At 59.6% G+C, this 17,795-nt stretch overlaps 2 protein-coding genes and 1 long non-coding RNA gene across 7 annotated transcripts; 2 read left to right on the plus strand and 1 right to left on the minus strand.

Moving 5' to 3' along the window:
* Positions 1-917: 917 nt before the first annotated feature.
* On the plus strand, positions 918-4,821 carry SMIM1 (small integral membrane protein 1 (Vel blood group)). Of its 4 annotated transcripts, none has more exons than XM_020875669.2 (4): positions 918-1,013; positions 1,307-1,432; positions 3,455-3,581; positions 3,837-4,821. In XM_020875669.2, exons 3-4 carry the CDS (start codon positions 3,469-3,471, stop codon positions 3,961-3,963), a joined length of 240 nt encoding a protein of 79 aa, XP_020731328.1. In that variant the 5' UTR covers positions 918-1,013; positions 1,307-1,432; positions 3,455-3,468; the 3' UTR covers positions 3,964-4,821. The 4 variants fall into 4 exon arrangements, with proteins under 4 accessions (XP_020731328.1, XP_070330286.1, XP_020731410.1 ...); XM_070474185.1 differs by having other exon boundaries at positions 951-1,025; XM_020875751.2 differs by having other exon boundaries at positions 974-1,046.
* Positions 4,822-6,545: 1,724 nt separating this feature from the next.
* On the minus strand, positions 6,546-17,755 carry LRRC47 (leucine rich repeat containing 47). The gene is made up of 7 exons (XM_020875568.2): positions 17,042-17,755; positions 10,738-11,190; positions 9,943-10,059; positions 9,272-9,387; positions 8,884-8,986; positions 8,556-8,645; positions 6,546-8,414 (listed from the first exon to the last, which is right to left on the minus strand). The coding sequence occupies exons 1-7, from the start codon at positions 17,738-17,740 to the stop codon at positions 8,166-8,168; spliced, it is 1,827 nt and encodes a 608-aa protein (XP_020731227.2). The 5' UTR covers positions 17,741-17,755; the 3' UTR covers positions 6,546-8,165.
* LOC139037474 (uncharacterized) lies at positions 12,046-13,982 on the plus strand. Of its 2 annotated transcripts, XR_011490325.1 has the most exons (3): positions 12,046-12,764; positions 12,936-13,272; positions 13,778-13,982. It is a non-coding gene; the product is annotated as an uncharacterized lncRNA (long non-coding RNA). The 2 variants fall into 2 exon arrangements; XR_011490324.1 differs by having other exon boundaries at positions 12,046-13,272.
* Positions 17,756-17,795: the final 40 nt, after the last annotated feature.

Below are 17,795 nucleotides of genomic sequence, written 5' to 3' on the forward strand. Positions count from 1 at the left end.
TCCTCCCTGGGGACACCCCACACTGAACACGGTGCCCTCTGGTGGTCCCAGGTGTAGGAGGCCTGAACTGGGCTCCTGTCCACCGCATTTGGTTCACACCCCCACAGGGGTCCTTTTCTGACGCCAGCTGCACACACCTGCGGGGCTCTCCCGCTGGGGTGCCCTGCCGGGGCACTGCTCTGCTGTTGCGACCCTGCGGAAGGAGGAGGGTCGGCCTGCGCACGTCTCTGACCGTCCATCGCTCTGGTGATGACAGCTCTGCAGAGCACCGGCTCGCCTGTCTGTGCTGTACAGAGGTCTGTGCCCCGCACACAAACGCGTGCTGAGCGGACTGGGTCCTCTGCCTCTTCTCTTTGCTCTCCACCCCAACCTGTCCACGCATCCTTTCGTTCCTGCAGCGTCCGCCCGCTGAGGGCGTCAGGTGCATGGCCGTCGGGCCCAGGCCTCTAGCCTCTCCGAGACAGCAGAAGGCCCCCGAAGACCGGCGCCTAACTGCACACGCCCCGGGAGCCTCCTCGAACCGCCTAGTGCCTCGGTTCTAGCCCGGCAGGTGCGCCCGGGACCCGCTCTTGCGCTCGAGCCCGGCTCCCGGCACGGAAACTGCGACAGTGGGGAGACGGTCCGGAAATCCCAGCCGCGTCTAGGCACCGCCATGGGGCGCTCTCAGGCCCCTGCAGCCCGAGGAACGCGACTCCTGGAAGGCCTGGGGCTCTGGCTTGCTCCGCCCCCGCCACGCCCCCGGGAAGCGCCCCGTTCCTCCTCCAGGCCCACCCCTGGTTTAGGAGTCCTGCGGCCACACCCACCCACCCACGGCCCCAGGTACTTCCCAGTTTAGGCCCCGCCCATCGAGCCTACGCCCCGCCCCCTGTCCAGATCCCACCACCCACCGCCTCCCCAAGGCCCCGCCCCCGCTCAGGCCCCGCCGCCCACCCGACCACGCCCCCTCTAAGCCCCGCCCGACTCCGGCCCGGGACACGTCTGCGGCGCGGAGCGGCTGGGGGCTGTCGAGCCAGGTGAGACGCGGGGTCGGAGTGCAGCTTCCTCGAGTAGCCAGTGGGAGGAGGTGGTGGGCTTGGTTTCTGCAGCCCCCAGCCCTCGGGGCCGCGGTCTCCCTGGCCTGCGAGCGGCCGGCCCGGAAAAGTGGAGTTGCTGGGGTGGGGGCGGGGTTGAATGGTCCCCCGGCCCCCAGACCCCCGAGGCCAACTGCCGGGCGAGCTCCTGCTTGCCACTTGGGACACCCCAGAGCCCCTTTCCCTTGCTTACTCTTGCTCCTCTTCACTTTTTCTTTATTTTCTCTTTCTTTAAGGTTGGAAAATTCTCAGACTCCCCAGACCCAGAACTGCGAGCTGGGAGGTGAGATTCACTGACCCGAGCTCTGACCATCTTCCTGGATCGCAGAGGCCTCAATCCCCGACGTCAGGACTCTCCCCTTGTAAGTCGTGGCTCCTTGGAGGTGCATTGGGGTGAGGGGGTCTTAATGTATGTACAGTCCCTGTGTGCCCAGAATTCTGTCCCCACATACTCCCAAGAGGCAGTGGTACCCCTGGGAGTGAGGCTTCCAGGATTCAGCAGGTGTCCCTGCCAGGCAGCACAGCCCCAGGATCCTGTGACACTGTGGCCATCAGGTGTGGGTTGGTCAGCTTGCTACAGATGAGTGAGCAAAGCCTTCAGACCTTGGCTCCAGCACATCAGCAACTTCTGGTGTCTTTGTCCAGCCAGGTTGACTTGAGGGCCACAGTCCACATGAGTCAGGAACCCGTTCTATCACAAACACCAGGACCCCACTATCCCAGGCTGGAGCAGATTGGGCTGGCCATCCTCACACCAAGAAACCCACAGGTGGGCAGTGGGTGTGCATTTGAAGACTCAGCACCACCAGGTAGTGTTGCAGGATATCCAGACTGCAAAGTGGCTGCTCAGTTCCAGCCATCACATCAAGGAAGAGAGAAGGAGGTGGCTATTCTCTTTCACAAAAGCAAAAGCCTCATGCTCCTGCTGCTCTCCAGCACCTTGCTCATATCTAGGTGTCATGGGAAGTTCAGTTAAGTTCAGTCACTCAGTCATATCCAACTCTTTGCAACCCCATGGACTGCAGCACGCCAGGCTTCCCTGTTCATCACCAACTTCCAGAGCCTGCTCAAACTGATGTCGGTGATGCCATCCAAAGCAGCAATCAAAGCTTGTCTTAGCCCATGAGCATTACTTGGGGCTGGGACACTGCAGCCTGGAACAAGACAGGGGTTCTGGTCACAGGAGGGAGGGGTGGACATTAGGTAGCTCACAGAGCCGGCTCAAAGCCCCTTTGCTGGACACACTGTGGGAAAGCAGAATCCACAGTCAACAAATGTTTGGCCTCCCTGGGGCCTGAGACCTGGCCTGCATGGCTGCCCCCAGAGCACAGGCTCCCACGGGAAGGACAGGCTTTGTGGCTTTGAGACAAGCTCCCTTCCTTCATCCTCTGAGTCTGAGATTTGGGAAAGGGCAACTTGGAGGGGGTTGAAGGGGGTTCAGAACTGCCTGGTTTCGTGAATTTCTGGGTTGGCTTCTTGCTAAGTGACTCACTGTGCCTTTAAGCCTCTGTCCCAGACTACCTGGAAGACAGTTCAGGTTTTCGCACCAAAGTCTCAGGCCTCTAAAAGTGAGGGGCCTCTCAAGACCCTTGACCACCAGCAGGGCATAGCAGTAGGTGAGGGAGGGGTTGCAACTGTGACAGGCCAGAATTCACAGCTACTGCCGCTGCTGCCAAGCCCTATCAGCTGCCTGCAGACTTGCCACTCTGCAGGCCCCAGCCCTTTGCCTCCCAGCCTCCAGGGAAGGCCCTGGGGTCTTATCTGGCAGGAATGGGAGGAGGTCAGGCTGTTATCAGGCTTGGTGACCTGACCCCAGCCAAGGGCCCTGCAGGGTTGCAGCAGCTGTGTCTGCCTGACCCCCAGGGGGGAGCAGCCTGGTGGAAACACAGCCTCTCACATTCCTGAGGGCAGGGTTTGGCAGACTTTCAGACTCTATTGGAATTCCCTCCTTGCCTCCTCCCACGTGACCCTGGGCAAGTGGCCTAACCACTCTGCACCCCTAAAGCCAGATGAAAGGATGTGGGAAGAAATTCTCAGATGGCACAGTGGTAAAGAATCCACCTGCCAATGCAGGAGATGCAGGAGATGTGTGTTTGATCCCTGGGTTGGAAAGATCCCCTGGAGGAGGAAATGGCAGCCCACTCCAGTATTTTTGCCTGGAAAGTCCCATGGACAGAGGAGCCTGTTCATGGGGTTGCCAAGAATTGGACATGACTGAGTGAGCACACAAAGGAGCCAACCCACCTCAGTGCCTCTCTGCCCTGGCCCCACCCCCAGACAGACCCTCACCCTAAAAGCAATGGCACATGGAACCGGACCACTGGCCCCCTGGGGGTAGAACAGGCCTCAGGAGGCCTCAGCCCTCCCTCTGTCTCTCCTACCAGAACCCTGTGCCCCCATGATGGAGCCCCAGGAGAGTAGCATCAGGTACAGCAGGTGGGAGAACAGCCACCCGGATGAAGTCCATGTGGCCAGCGGGCCCAGCACAGAGGAGGCCTCAGGCTGGCAGAGGTGAGGGGCCAGGAAGGAAGGGCCCCGCCTCTCCCTATGCAGACCCCTCCTGTCCTTCCTGGTAGCCACCACATCCGCAGACCCGGGCCCCACACTTTCTCTGACTTGTTCCTTCACTTGCTCCCTCCTGTCTTGCGAGTTCAGAGTGCCCAGGCTGCCCTGCTGCCCAGGGCCTGCTCCTCCTCCTCCCCCAGCTCCCATCCCCACTCCAGTCAGGGCTGCTCGGGGGTCACGTGCCTGCGGTTCTCACCCTAGGGTCTCCCAGAAGCTGTGCTCGGGCAAGCTGGGCATCGCCATGAAGGTGCTGGGGGGCGTGGCCCTCTTCTGGGTCGTGTTCATCCTGGGCTACATCACCGGCTACTACGTGCACAAGTGCAAGTAAACGCTGCCCAGACACGCCCCCAGGAGCAGGGCTGGAGGGACACCCTGTGTGCGAGAACCCCTCCATGTGCATGGACCCACCCTGTCTACACATACCACAGTGTACTCCGAGTCCTGTATAACAGCCCTGCTGTTTATACACAGCCGCCGTGTTTATGCACAGCCCCCCTGTTTTATACCCAGCCCCCCATGTAAACACAGCCCCTCCATGTATACACAGCGCCCCCATGTATACCCAGCCCCTCACCATGTATACAGGTATTCCTTGCACCAATGCACAGATTCCAGGGACTTGCATGGACACCAGTGTGCACAGCTGTCACAGGCACCCACAGACATACAGCCAAACAGGGACACAGGTACATGGGGGCACACACATGCATGCTTGGCACATACCCACCCAGGGGCCCACGTGACTGGGAGACCAGTCCCGACCTGACTGCAGGACACGCCCAGGCTAGGCCTGCAGCCCAGGGCCCCCAAACCTCCCTTCTCTCCCTACTGGGGTGCTCCCTGGGTGGGCTCTGTCCCACCTGGCAGGCTCCTCCCCTCTCTAGCCCTTCTGACTCCCACTGTGGAAGGATGCCTATAAGGGCAGGGGTATGTATGCCTCTCTGTCCATCCACCCTCCCCAGGGGCTGAGTCTTTTCCTGCGAAGAGGGGGAAGAGGGGCCTCAGCCCTTGTCCAAGACCCACTGCTGTGTCTTCCCTCCAGGAACGTGGGCATGTTCCCCAGGGCTGTCCACCCCGCCCGGGGGTGGGGGGGGGCTCTGCAGGAGGCTGGCCCTTCCGCCTGCACCCTGTGGGAGGCCTGAGACCCTGCACTCGGAGGTGGTCATTAAATGTCTGTTGAACAAAAGCATGGATGATGGTGTCTCCTGTGGGCCTCCCCAGTGAGGCATGACTGATGTGAAACTGGCTGGAGGGCATCTGGACAGAGGCTGGGAGGCCTCTCGCTGAGCTCTGGCCTTGGGATGCACCCAGTCCTGGCCAGGCCCTCTGGCGGGAGGTGAGAACACAGGGCAGGGTGAGTTTCCATATGTGGCCAGGCCTACTCCTGTGTCTCCTGACCATGGATAGCGTCTCCCTGCCTTCAGGCCCTCCTGTTCCGGGCACCCTTGTGAGAAACACCGTCTTAGGACAAAGTCCTCACTCTGGAGTTGAGGGCAGGAGATGAAGGACAGTCAGGACCCTCATGGGCTCCGCAGACCTGGGTACCAGAGACTGAGCAGCCAGGGAGGGCTGAGACCCCATGGGACTGGCTGCAGGCCTGGGTCAGGTGAGCATGAGGTGGGGCTGCACCACCCAGGTGACCCCTCGGCTTTGAGTTCCCCGCTGGGCTGGGGTTCCCCCAGCAGTGATGCTTCAGCAGGGCCTGCTGCTGGGGGGCGGGTAGGAAGGCAGAGTAAGGGCCCATGGTGGAGGGCCTGTCCAGCACCCTGGCCTCTGGGGCCTCAGCATCCACCTCCAGAGAGACCCCCCCACCCCCCCACTCGGGGAGGGGGCACCAGCTGACCCACACCTGTCTGGCCTCTTTCTGATGCCCCCTCTGGGAGTCCCCTCTGGCCATCTTAGGGCTAGCACTGGGGTGGGGACTGTGGGGAGGTGGGCAGGGGCCACCAGCCTGGCAGGTTTAGGCTGGGTGGCCTCCCTGGGCTCTAAGTGGTCAGCAGTCCAGGCCAGTGGTGCAGGGGCTGGAGCTCCCCAAGGCCTGCTGTAGCCTTGGCCAGGAGCAGGGCAACGGTGCAGGACCGAAGGGAGTGACCCTGGCTGTCCCCTGGCCCCACCCCCCCCCCCCCCCCCCTTAGGCCGACTTGGCCTCCCTGGCTTCTGAGATGGCCTGCAGCCTCCAGGGCCACATTCCTCTGGTAGCCCCCTCCCTCCACCACAGAAGCAGGTCTGCTGATGCACAGGTCAGGAGTGTCTTGCCTGGGGCAAGGCAGGGAGGTGGGCAGGGGCTGCCAGCAGGCAGCTGTACACAGTGCTGGGGTCTGGCCAGCCCTACCCCATGTGCCACCATGACCCAACGGGTCCCGGAATGGAGAGCTGGGGGCACCAGCTCACGCCCTGCAGGATGCTCTGTGCCCTCGGCCCCTGGGCTCTGCTGGCGCTGCGTGCCTGGCCCATGGTGGGGGCACACAGGGTACCCTCCCACACACACACAGGAGCCACCTGAGACCCCTCCCGCTAACCCCACCCCTCCGCCCAGGGCCCCAGCTGGACCCCATAGCCAGGGTGGAGGCCATGTCCCAGCAGCCCTGGGGGAGTAGGGAGAAGAGGGGAAGGGCTTGGCCCCTCCCTCAGCAGGTCAGGATTGGGGTGGTCTGCTGGGGTCCCAGCAACTTGACTCCTTCGTGTTTGCCCCTGGGTGGAGGTCCTCTGGGCACTGCCACAGGAGCTGGTTCCCAGGACCAGGATGGGGTCGAGGGCAGCAGCCTCTCTGGGCCAGGCCCCTGTGACAGAAGGTAGCTGCGTCTTGTTTTTTGTGGCCAGGGGGCCCCTTGTCCTCAGTTCTCCCACCAACACTCCCCACACCCTCCTCCAGAAACCCTGGGAAGGATTCACCGGGAAGGAGCCCTGATGTTCTTATTGAACATTTTTTATTAGAGGACTGGACTGACAAAAACATCAGAGAGTTTTCCTGCTGTACATTAAATATGTTTCCAAACCTCACACGCAATCAAGCTGCCCCAGAAAAAAGTGGCGGGCTGGCAGCCTCCCCACCATCAGGGGAGATCTGATGACATGTGGCCGCTGAAGCCAGCTGGGAGCCAAGGGAGCAGCTTGGCTGTTGCCCCAGCCTAGAGCTCCCTGCAGGGCTTTGCTGTGATGTCCGCGCCCATCCCAGCCACGGCATCAGCGGCCTTGACAGCCAGAGGGTCACAGAGTGACAACGTGGAGGCACGATGCAGATGTCCGGTAGGTCTGGGGAACACTGTCACGGGCGCCCTCTTCTGCCTGGCCAAGTGTGGCCACTCCAGGGCTGATGACCGGCAGTCATGCTGGTGACTGCAGAGCTGGGTCGGGTGTCAGGGCAGCCCTGCCACATCCTTCCAGGTGGGCTGGCGGGCCCTGGGAAACCCACGTGGCTGTGCAGCAGGCCATGTGCGCGGGGTGTGGGCCTCTGCTGCTGACAGCTGCACACTGGGGTCTGGTGGGGCTCTCGCTAATGCCTCCCCCAAACTGTCATTCTGATAGAACACACTAACTGTCCTTCACAGGTCAAACAGCAGAGAAGCCACAGTGTCACTTCACAATGGGGAAGCTGGCGGGTCCCACTGTGCCGTCCTGGCTGCTCTTGGAGCAGTGAAGCCTGGGAACTGCCGGCCTGGAGCTGAAATCACCTAGAAGGCTGGATGCTGCTGAGCCTCTCAGGGCACATGTCCTGTGGTGCCAGCTGTCAGACTCCTCACGTCTCCTCCAGGTACCATCAGCTCGTCCTGGTTTGAGCTGACCACGGCTGACCATCCTGTCCACGCCGGAAGCCTGTTTTGTGGTGGGAAACCTGCATACTGTCCTCCAGACTCAGGCATGACCCCTGGTGGTGCTGGTTTACAAAAGAGTGAGTGCCCCCTGCCCCCGGGTCTGGCCAGTGCAGTGGGCGGGGTGGGCTGTCACCCCCCGCAGGCTCTGCAGCCCACCCCGAAACCATTCAGCAGCACTAGTAAGAAAAATGATTTGACCAATTCTAAGGTCACATTAAAAAAATGTTTTTATAAAAAGATGATGGTTTATGGCACCTGGAGACCCTGACGTCGTTCCTTGTCTCTAAGCTGCAGTGCTGGCACCAGAGGACTTTAAAAGACCCCAATTGTAGAAAAATAACTGTGCAGTTCAGTAAAACACACATGGTTCAGCTTCTCAACCTAGAGCTGAACATTCACACCAATTATGATGTCTTTTTCCCCCTGAATACAGTGATTTGCTGTGTGTCTACATGACTGCAGAACCCTGTGAGCAGTTAATTCCAACATTTGAGTGACTTCATAAAGACCACTGGCAGTCACTCTGGCTGTGAAGGTGGAGTGACTTGAGCACACAACACCATGGCCTCCCCCCACGGCAGGTGGATGGAGAACTGAACAGAGGGTGCATATATCCTAAAAACACTGAGGTGAAGAACTGTTTAATCACCCCACGGAAGCCCTGAGGAGTGGCGTGGCGGATGGCGCAACCCGGGAGCCTCGGGTGGCAGCCTGGCTGTCAGCGCAGCACGGTCACGTGGGCAGCGGCGAAGTCCAAGTCTGTCTTGGACGGGTATACCACCTTCAGGTGCCCCTCCTCGTCCACTACCCGGACCTGCTCCACCACCAGCGGGGTGCCCCCTGCCACTTCAGCACCCGGAGTCGCCTTGGGATCCAAGCCGTGTCCAGAGATGGCGTCAGACTCGGGGTCCGAGAGGGAGCCTTCCTCTCTGTTTTCCAGAATGTACTTGTTGATTTCTGCCATTTTCTGCAAATGAAAAAGATCTTCTTAATCAAGACAAGAGCCAACCCAGGGAAGTCATGGTAAAGGGCCATGGATGGGCCATCAGTCCTGCAGGGCCAGCACCTTGGTGGGCGGCGTGTGCAGGGTGGGGCGGGGCTGGCTCACCAGGATGAGTGTGTCCATGATATCCTTGCAAATCTGCAGGCTGGAGGCGCTCGTCACTTCCAGGAACAGATCACTTGTGGTTTTCTTAATCTTAAAAAGAAATTGGGAAGATTTCAGGAAAGAACCAAGTTATCACAAGCAGACACCATCAACACTGATGTTCCTTCTGCAGAAAACCCCATGGTGGCACACGGACCCAGACGTGGCCTCCCCGAGGGGTGCAGCGCACACAGTGGGTTGTGGGTGGCCACGAACGCCAGCAGCGACGTAGGTGAACAAGACCCATGACACGGCCTCACACACACTCCAATGCTGGCAGCAGCCCCACCTTGGTCTTCTCGCTGTTCGTGACCGGGGGGAAGGAGATCACGTCGCCATCTGCATCCACGAGGCAGGGGTAGTGCTCCTTCCCGTCCAGCAAGTGCAGGTACCTGGTGGAAGCACACAGTCTCAGGCTCGGCAGTAAACACAGGCTGGGGTGCCTCTCTGTCAGGGCAAGGACACGTTCCCTGGGCCTCCAGGGGCCCGATCCCAGCTGTGGGCCCGGCTGTCCCTGCCTCGGCCTCTGTCCCCAGGCACTGAGTGGATGTGCCAATGGCCACCCTTCCCCAGACGCACCTGCCAGGCACTGACTCTCTGAAGCCAGGAGGTGCAGTGCTGACAGTGTGAGCGCCCCGAGCAGGGTGAATCCCCAGAGGAGTGAGTCCCCCACCGACCTGTGCAGGCCCGACACGTTCTGCCGCTTTTTCTGCTTCCTGTGCTCCTCGGCCTCCAGCTGCAGCTGTCGCACCAGGTCCTTGGCCTTGACCTCCCGGCGCCCCAGGGGGATGATCTACACGGGGGAGAACTTCACATTGGCCTGGTGCTGTGGGTCCTAGCGAGAGGGCCAGCTGGCTGAGGAGAGTCCACCCCCCACGTCACGTGCAGACATGTGCCTTCTGAGGTGACCCAGGGGCTGAACCTGAAACCCCTTAAAGCACAGCTGCGTCCCCATGCTTGTGGCTCTGAGGCGGCCATGGGAGGAGACAGGGCCAGTACCCATCCCTCCTCTGCCAGGGCCGGCAGTGCCTCGTGTAGGAACTGATACTAGGAGCAGGACCTTGACAGGACAACGCACACTGCAGCCAGCCCCAGATCAGCGGGTTTGCAACTGGGATGTAAATGGCAGTTTTCGGTTAAGTTAATGGGCAGGTGAAGGGGTCACTTTCAAACCACACCTCCTTTGATGAATTTGCTTTTGAAAGTAACTGTGGACACAGCCTGCCTTATCCTCTTGCAGCAGAGCAGGGTCACATTCTAACCAGGGTGTTCTGACAATCGCCACATGTATACTTCTCTAAAAGCACAGACCGAACACTGAGGCTGCAGACACGGCTGTGAGCCTCACCTTGAAGTCCTGTGGCGGGCGGGCAGTATAGAGCAGGGGCCCCCGGACAGCTCCGAGGTCGTGGGTTGCGATGGTGGCCACCGTCCTCTTCTCACAGAGGTCCTCGTGCAGCTTTGTCTGCAGCAGGGAATCCAGGGCAGGAGCTCAGCGTGAGGCCCCGCCATCACCCTGGCCTCCAGAGCGGCCCTGCCCGCTGCCTCCTTTCTCTGCCTCCCCAGCCACCTGTTTCTCTTGTGGAGCCTTCCTCAGAGAACTGTTATCTGCTTATTAGCAGGATTTCCTCTTTCCCCAACTCTTACTACATGATGCTCAACACTTCCAAGGACCCATCCTGAGCTAAGTTTCTGAGTGAATGAACACAAGGGTGACTTCACAAGAAAAACCAGCCCAGATCTCAGGTCCTGGCTCGGCTCCCTCCCTGAACGCATGGCCTTCCACTGGTGGCCTCAGCCACGCAACCATGCTTGGGGTTTCCCAGGGGCAAAGATGTGCTGTTTATTTTAAAACCTGGGCAGCTGTCACATAAAGACAACAAATTCCTCTTGTCTAGCTAAAGTTTCACAGGAACTCGACAACTCACCTAAGAACGTGCTGGCGAGAGCTGACAGTCCTAATGCCAGCTCATGTGAGACCAAGTGTGTCACTACTACACAAGTGTAGCAGTGACATTTCAGGACTCGGGATGGAGGCCCCTCCCGACCTACCAGGCCCAGGCACTTTGCAGGAGTGATGCCTGGGGTCTCCCGGCCCACGGCCCATCCTCCCCACTCCACGCGCACAGCTGTGGGCACCCACCTGGCAGGACAGGAACCGCTTAAGCGCGTTCCCAGGCCGCAGATCCATGCCCCGCACGACAGCGCCCACGAAGAACGGCCGTACATCCCTGACCTCGGGGCTTGCCCGGATGGTCAGCAGGGTGGGGTTCCCCGACACGTGCAGGACGCGGAGCAGCAGCCGACTGGCCTCGTCCACTACTGCATCCGCACCCTCGCCGCTCTCCCTCTTCTTCCGCTCCCGCCTCTTCCGCCGGCCCTCCTCCTTGTCGGGGCCCTCGGCCTTGCCCCGACACCTGCCACGGCCCCCAGCACGCAGGTACTCCAGGATGGACCTGGTCTGGCAGCCGCTGACCATCTTCTCCAGGCGCTTGTCTCGCAGCCTGTTCCCCCGGAAGTTGATGTCCTTGAGCTTTGGGCAGTCAGCCAGCTCTGCTGGGATCTCGCTCAGCTGGTTGTTGGACAGGTCCAGCGTCTGCGAGGGAGACCAGGACACATCAGACCCCCAGCTCTGGTCTGTTGCTGGGCCATGAGAGGCCCCCAAGGCCCACCCTCCTTGACCGTCTGCCCTGTATCAGCAACACAACACATGCCACGCTCGCTCCTGCCCCGGTACCCAGTATGGACACATGGACTGCCCACCGAGGGGAGGTGTGGATGGCCTGCCAGTCACCTCTCTAAAGTGCTGCTTGACCAGTGTCCTCCTGGTAACAACTACAGCACAATTTCAGGTCGATGGTTAGGTTGAGGAAAAAAAGACAGCAAGGAAGGAGGGGAATGTTTGGTTAAGAACAAGCAGGAACTTCACACGAGAAACAAATTTCCCACAAAATAGTGATAAAATGTTTTTACCGTTTTCAATATTTATTTAGTGGCCTTAGTTGCCCTATGGCATGTGTGATCTTAATTTCCAGACCAAGGATCAAACCATATCCCCTGCATTGCAAGGCAGATTCTTAATCAATGGACCGCCAGAGACATCCCAAGATGTTTTTAAATTTTTAAGTAAATGAGCAGAAGAGAAAGAACAGCATGAGTAACAGTGTCACGCTCCATGCTGTGATGTGATGTTTCCAGCACACAGGGGATTCTCCTGTATCCTGCATGCATGATGGATGGTGAGTTTGCGTCAATGCTGGGAGGGCTCTGGGCCCTTTGCTGTGATGTGGGAGGAGGGAGTTGGGGCCACTGCTATCTGTGCATCAGGAGGCCCGTGAGAAGGGACAGGAAGATGAAGCAGTCATGAGTATCACTGACCTGGGGTAAGAGGTGTTGGGTGGAGGGCAGGGTCCTGTGCCCTGGGGCGGGGGTGGGGGGAAGTGGGGAACAACTCAGTTGGTCGTAAAGAGGACAGCCCCTCGCAGGAGACTGGCCACACCACTGTCCCAGGGGCTATCCAGCCCTGCAAGTAAATGGCTTCTTGTGGGGAACTCTGGCAAGACCTTGCACAGCTTTGCTTACACCTGACCTGGGCTTAGGGACTTGACAGGGTGGCCTGGGGAGAAGCCTGCTGGCCTGGTTTAGCTGGAGCAAGCACAGGGGCCTGGACTTTGAAAAGTGAGGCAGTGACAGGTGGCAGGGGCCTCCTGGGGACTGAGGATCAGGGAGTGCTTGGGTGAGACCACTGTGGAGCCCTAGTGACACCCAAGTGGGCAGGCTCCTCTGGACACTTCTGGAGCAGCACTCACACCAGTGTGGCCTGCGAGGAGTGCGGTCCTGACTGGGACACAATGGTCCCAAAAGACCCACAGCCGGGGGCAGGGTTGTCACCAGCTGGCATGGTGGGCAGGGGCTCTGATGATGCCATCTACTGTGGTTACACAGAGGGCACCCCCAAGTTACAAAGGGACCCTTCTTTATCACTCCTGGCTGGGGCCCTCTGGCTCGGCAGTCAGACTGCAGAGAGGCTGACACAGCAGTGTGGAGGGGCATGGCAGATGGGTGTGCGACAGAAGAGCCTCCGCCTGGCAGGACCAGAGGCCTGAGGAGAAAGGAGTAACTGCCAAGCAGGCTCTGATCCTGCACTCAACCTGGAAACAGAAAGAAAAGGTAAGCCCGATGCAGTCTCCAAGTGTCACCGGGCTGCAGGTTAACTCAGCAGTCACAGTGTCGCCTCTCTTGGCCTGCCCCTCCATGCGGGTGAGACTGGGCAGGTGGGCAGATGGGCTGAAACTGGCCCTTCCAGGCCACCCTGTGACACCCGCCCCCCCCACCCAATAGGACATGGCGGTGCACCCGTCCCGCAGGTGGGCCATGCTGAGCCCTCGTGCCCTGCATCTGAAGACACCTGCTCTGGAGGACTGGCCAGGGCCACCTAGACTGATGTCTGTGTGAGCACACTCGGCCAGGCTGGGGCCAGATGAGTTGGGTCTCGTGCCTGCAGGGAGGCTGTGAGCAGGGACAAAGGGCTGCTGTGTCATCGTCAGGTCTGACCTGCACACCCAGCCTTGGGGTCTCCTGCGCCAACCAGAGGCTCTTTGGTCGAACAGCTTGGACTCCACTGGCACCTCTGTGGCGTGAAAGCACAGCCGCTGACAGTGGAGTGCGTCTGCCTCCGGTGAGAAGACCCTGAGACAGCAGCAGGGGAAGCGCCAGCAAGGAATGGGGGCAGGAGGGATCCCCAGTCCTAACAGAGCCGTGCCAGGCCAGCAGCCTGGTGAAGGGGTCTCCACAAGGCAGAGGAGGGGGCTGGGCAGCTGCCGGGTCTCTGTGGGCCATGCCCAGCAGAAACAGGAGTCCACTAACAAGCAAAAACTGCCCTCAGCAGCACCATGTGCCACAACCAGCCCCACCTAAACTGCAGATTTGATGTGGAGTGGAGTCCACAGGTTTCCCAAGTGGACCAGGAGCGCTGGGGAGGTGGGCTGGGGGGGATGGGGGGCGGTGTTGGGGCTGCAGGAGATGGGAGAAACCCGGACATAACATCCACACAGGGAGTTCAACTGCACAGGAGGACAGGAGAGAGGAAATGCATAATCACCAAGGGGAGAATTAAGTGCACTTGGAGGCACCTCCTTCAAGGCACCTTCCCAGGACACCCACCCATTCCCTCCCTCCTGTAGGTGACACTGGCTGGGCACGGCCAGTCTCCGCCCTAGATGACAACTTGACCACTGCCGGGCCACGCTGCAGGGGAAGGACCCTAAGTTCCTGGCTGAGACCACAGACATACACTATCTCTGGGGGTGTGGAAGAACCCCTTCGCTCCAGGACCCACCATCTCCGGCAGCAACTGAGAAAATAAAAAGCCAATACTTCTTTGTGGAAGCTGATTCTGAGAGCAGTCCTGTCATGTGACACTGAGCCTGGCACTGGCAGGACTGGGACAATCCTCCTTCAGCAGATGATGTGCTGTCCCAGGACAGCTGGGGGCACGTCTGTCCTGCCTATCATTCAGCAGTCCCCAACAGGAGCGCCACGGGTCCGGGGAGTGGTCACTGACAGTGAGGGCAGAGTGCTGTGTGGGGGCCCATCTCTGGCTCATTACAGTCCAGAGGTTGAGTCCATGGGTAATGGAACCCAGTGGGGAGAAGCCTGGCTGGGGGCCCTGAGGCTGGGCCGATGAGGAAGCTGGGCTTTTCAGGCAGCGTGGGCCGGGAAGGGGAGGACAGCTCTCTGTGCAGCCTCCTTGCCCCCGGGCTGCAGTGGAGATGAGGGTCCAGGCCTTCACGACTCCCAGGTGAGTGGACACCAAGGCACTCACATGGGCCCTCGGTGGACTGGGGGGGTGAGCGGGACAAGCAGAGGCTGTGTGCTGTCACTCTGGCGGCCCCTCCCGGTGTCCACATCCATGTGCTGCGTCTCCCACGACTCTCAACTGAGCTCTGCTTACAGAATCAGCAGGATGCAGTACACCCAGGGGGCTGCGGGGTCTAGGTCTGCTTCCTGAGTGGGCCCGGCTCTGGAGCCCTGAGCCACCACGTGAGGGCAGACCATCTGGCTGAGGCGGGAGACGTCCCGAGATGACACAGAGGAGTCAGCCGTGTCAGCTGAGCCCAGCCTGAGCCCACAACAGCTGACGGGGGCCGCCCAAGCCATCAACAGCCAGGCGGCGGCGTTGGTCCAGCTGGGCGGGCCCAGAGTGGATGACCGGGAGCAAAGAAAACCGCTGTTGTGTTAAGTCACAACCTTGGCATGGCTATATAGCCCCAGAGGACACACACCATCGCTGTCACCGCACTTTCTTCATGACACCACGGTCACCCTCACAGTTCTCACGGGAGAGGGGACAGGCAGGAGCCCAGGGCACTGCTACAAGACGCTGAACTGAACTCACACTTCCCCGTTCTGAGCTCAGCTGTCCCCCCAAAGTGTAGAAAGAACAGAGAACACTGGTGTCCTTGCAGCTCCAGCAGGTGGAGGGACTCTGCTTCACCCAGTTCGAGCAGCCGTTCCCCAGGGAGGTATCACTTTAGAAAAGGCCCCCAAAGGACATCCAAGTCCAAGCAGATTCCCAGCAGCTCTGACGTGACGCTCTCCAAGGAATGGCCTCTTCATCTAACAGAGATGGATGGGAGTCTAGAAACAGGAACAAGGTGGGCCAGGAAACTGGGAGCTGAGTAGTGAGACATTCTCTCTGACCTGAGTGAGGGCATTCTGGGCACAAGAGAGATGACTTTACTGAGCAGGTATGCAGAGGTACACAGAACATTAAAGAAACAAAACAAACCCAAACTTTCACCTTCTGTAAAATCAAGAGAGTAGGAGAAGGGTGATGGAACAGAAACGGCTTATGCCATGTGTCACACCAGCCTCTTAGGGAAGCTATGAAGCTACAGCCATGGGGACCAGTACCTGGGAGTCAGTCGTTCCAGGAGCTTCCTGAGCACCTTCCTGGAAACACCAGCAAGTGAGCGTCACTCTGTTCTCATGACCACACACACACACTTCTACCCTGACACAATGTTGTTGTTGTTTAGTCACTAAGTCGTGGCGTGTCACTCTGTTCTTGTGACCACACATACACACTTCTATCCTGACACAATGTTGTTGCTGTTGTTGTTTAGAAACTAAGTCATGTCCAACTCTTTGCAATGCCATGGACCGAAGCACGCCAGGCTCCTCTGTCCTCCACTATCTCATGTCTATCGAGTCAGTGATGCCATCCAACCATCTCATCCTCTGTCACACCCTTCTCCTGCCCTTAATTCTGCCCAGCATCAGAATCTTTTCCAATGAGTTGACTCTTCACATCAGGTGGCCAAAGTATTGGAGCTTCAGCTTCAGCATCAGTCCTTCCAATGAATATTCAGGGTTGATTTCCTTTAGGATTAACTGGTTTGATCTCCTTGGTGTCCAAGGGACTCTCAAGAGTCATTTCCAGCACCACAGTTTGAAAGCATCAATTCTTTGGCCTTCTTTATGATCCAACTCTCACATCCCTACATGACTACCGGGAAAACCACAGATTTGTCTGTACCGACCTTTGTTGGCAAGCGATGTCTCTGCTTTTTAATCCTGACACATAGACATTTGTAAAATGAGTTGGCAACATCTCAAGAGCAATTCCCACTGCAAAAAGGTCAGTTGGTAAACTGCATACACATCTGATTGTTTAAAAAAAGTCTGCACAAAAGGGATGGAAAACAAGTGAAAGAAACAGAGGCCTGCCTCTTTAAGGACAAGAGCCTCTAGACTGGACTTAGGTCGTGGTGCCAGCAACCTCTGCCCTTCGGTCTCTTCCTCAAAAGATTTACTAGGCCCTTGTTATGAGCCCAGCATTGTTTGACCTGGGGTCCCCAAATATATAAAACAAGCAAGCAGTCCCTAGACAGAACAGTATAGAGAATACTGCAAGCTATTCGCTGTGTACTCTGGGCAATCCTTCCCGCCTCCTGTAAGAGGGGAATAACCACCCCTGCCTTGAAAAGTCGCTGCTGGGGTCAAGTGAACTATCCTGTGAGATCACACTAGGGACCTTAAGCAAATCGCAGTCACTTCACAGCTTCCTGCCCTGTTTGGGAGGCCCCGCGCACAAAGCTCACGGTCCTTTAGCAAATATTTGGAGAGAAAAACTTTTAGCAATGAGTCCTTGCTGCTGATCTGTCTCCGACCTGAGCGGGAAGCCCACCCAGTTGGCAATCAAGAAACACAATCACTTGTGTTAAGTGTTAAAGTCCAGTTGTGAGCAGAATGTGATGCGAGCCGCGAGACCAGCAGAGGATGGAGGTCAGAGGAGTGGGAAGGGACCTGGGGGTGAACCGGCTTCCCAGCGGTGCCGATGCTGCGGTGGCCATTCCCTGCCGAGGAGCGGCTCAGCACCGGGAGAAGATCGCCCACCGCGGCTACCAGAGGGCCCGCCCCGCTCGCCCGCCCGCCCCGCTGACCTTGAGCGACGCCAGGTGGGCGATGTCAGGGCTGAGCTCCCGGAGGCAGTTGTCGGCCGCCGCCAGTTCGCTGAGCAACGGCAGCGCGCCGGGGAGGAAAAGCGCGGCGGGGAAGGCGTCCAGGCGGTTGCCGGTGAGGTTGAGGGTCTGCAGCCGCGGCGCGCAGCGCGCCAGGTCGGCCGGCAGCTCGCGCAGCCGGTTGCCGCTAAGGTTGAGGCTCTGCAGCTGCGGGAGGCCAGGAGGCTCGGCGGGGCCTAGGCCCTGGCCCGGCGGCAGCGCCTCCAGCGCGTTGCCCGACAGGTCGAGCACACGCAGCGCGGGCAGCGGACCGAGCTCGGGACTCAGGCCGGGCCCCAGCGCGTTGCGCCGCAGCACGAGGCTGTGCAGCTGCGGGAGGCCTTGAGCCAGGCCTGGGCCCGGCTCGCGCAGGCTCCCGCAGCCGCTCACCTCCAGGTAATGCAGCAGCGGTAGGGTGAAGAGCCGCGGCGGCAGCCGCCCGCCCGCCGCGCGCACCCGCTCCTCCAGTCCCGGCCCGGTCAGCAGCAGCTCCCGCCGCCGCTCCCGCTCCGCCAGATCCAGCTCGGGCCAGGCCTCCGACACCGCAGCCACCGCCGCCATCGCGCCGCCGCACCCGCAGCCCTTGCAGGGGCACTTCCGGGGCACGCGGCGTAACTTCTGGTCTGAGCCGGAAGGCACCATCGAGAGCGGCGCGGGCGCTAGAGCGCCACCGCGAGCGTCTTAAAGGAGCCGGGTA

Source organism: Odocoileus virginianus, chromosome 11 (assembly GCF_023699985.2).
Source record: "Odocoileus virginianus isolate 20LAN1187 ecotype Illinois chromosome 11, Ovbor_1.2, whole genome shotgun sequence".
In the NCBI taxonomy this organism is placed as follows: domain Eukaryota; kingdom Metazoa; phylum Chordata; class Mammalia; order Artiodactyla; family Cervidae; genus Odocoileus; species Odocoileus virginianus.

What these genes read in the sequence shown, in the direction of transcription:
- SMIM1 (XM_020875669.2), top strand. Translation starts at nt 3,469, where the DNA reads ATGATGGAGCCCCAGGAGAGTAGCATCAGGTACAGCAGGTGGGAGAAC. An exon ending in GAGGCCTCAGGCTGGCAGAG is followed by an intron (nt 3,582 to 3,836) that starts GTGAGGGGCCAG and finishes TTCTCACCCTAG; the next exon opens with GGTCTCCCAGAAGCTGTGCT.
- LRRC47 (XM_020875568.2), bottom strand. Translation starts at nt 17,740, where the DNA reads ATGGTGCCTTCCGGCTCAGACCAGAAGTTACGCCGCGTGCCCCGGAAG. An exon ending in AGCGGTTCCTGTCCTGCCAG is followed by an intron (nt 10,060 to 10,737) that starts GTGGGTGCCCAC and finishes TCCCTGCTGCAG; the next exon opens with ACAAAGCTGCACGAGGACCT. An exon ending in GCCCGCCACAGGACTTCAAG is followed by an intron (nt 9,388 to 9,942) that starts GTGAGGCTCACA and finishes TCCCCCGTGTAG; the next exon opens with ATCATCCCCCTGGGGCGCCG.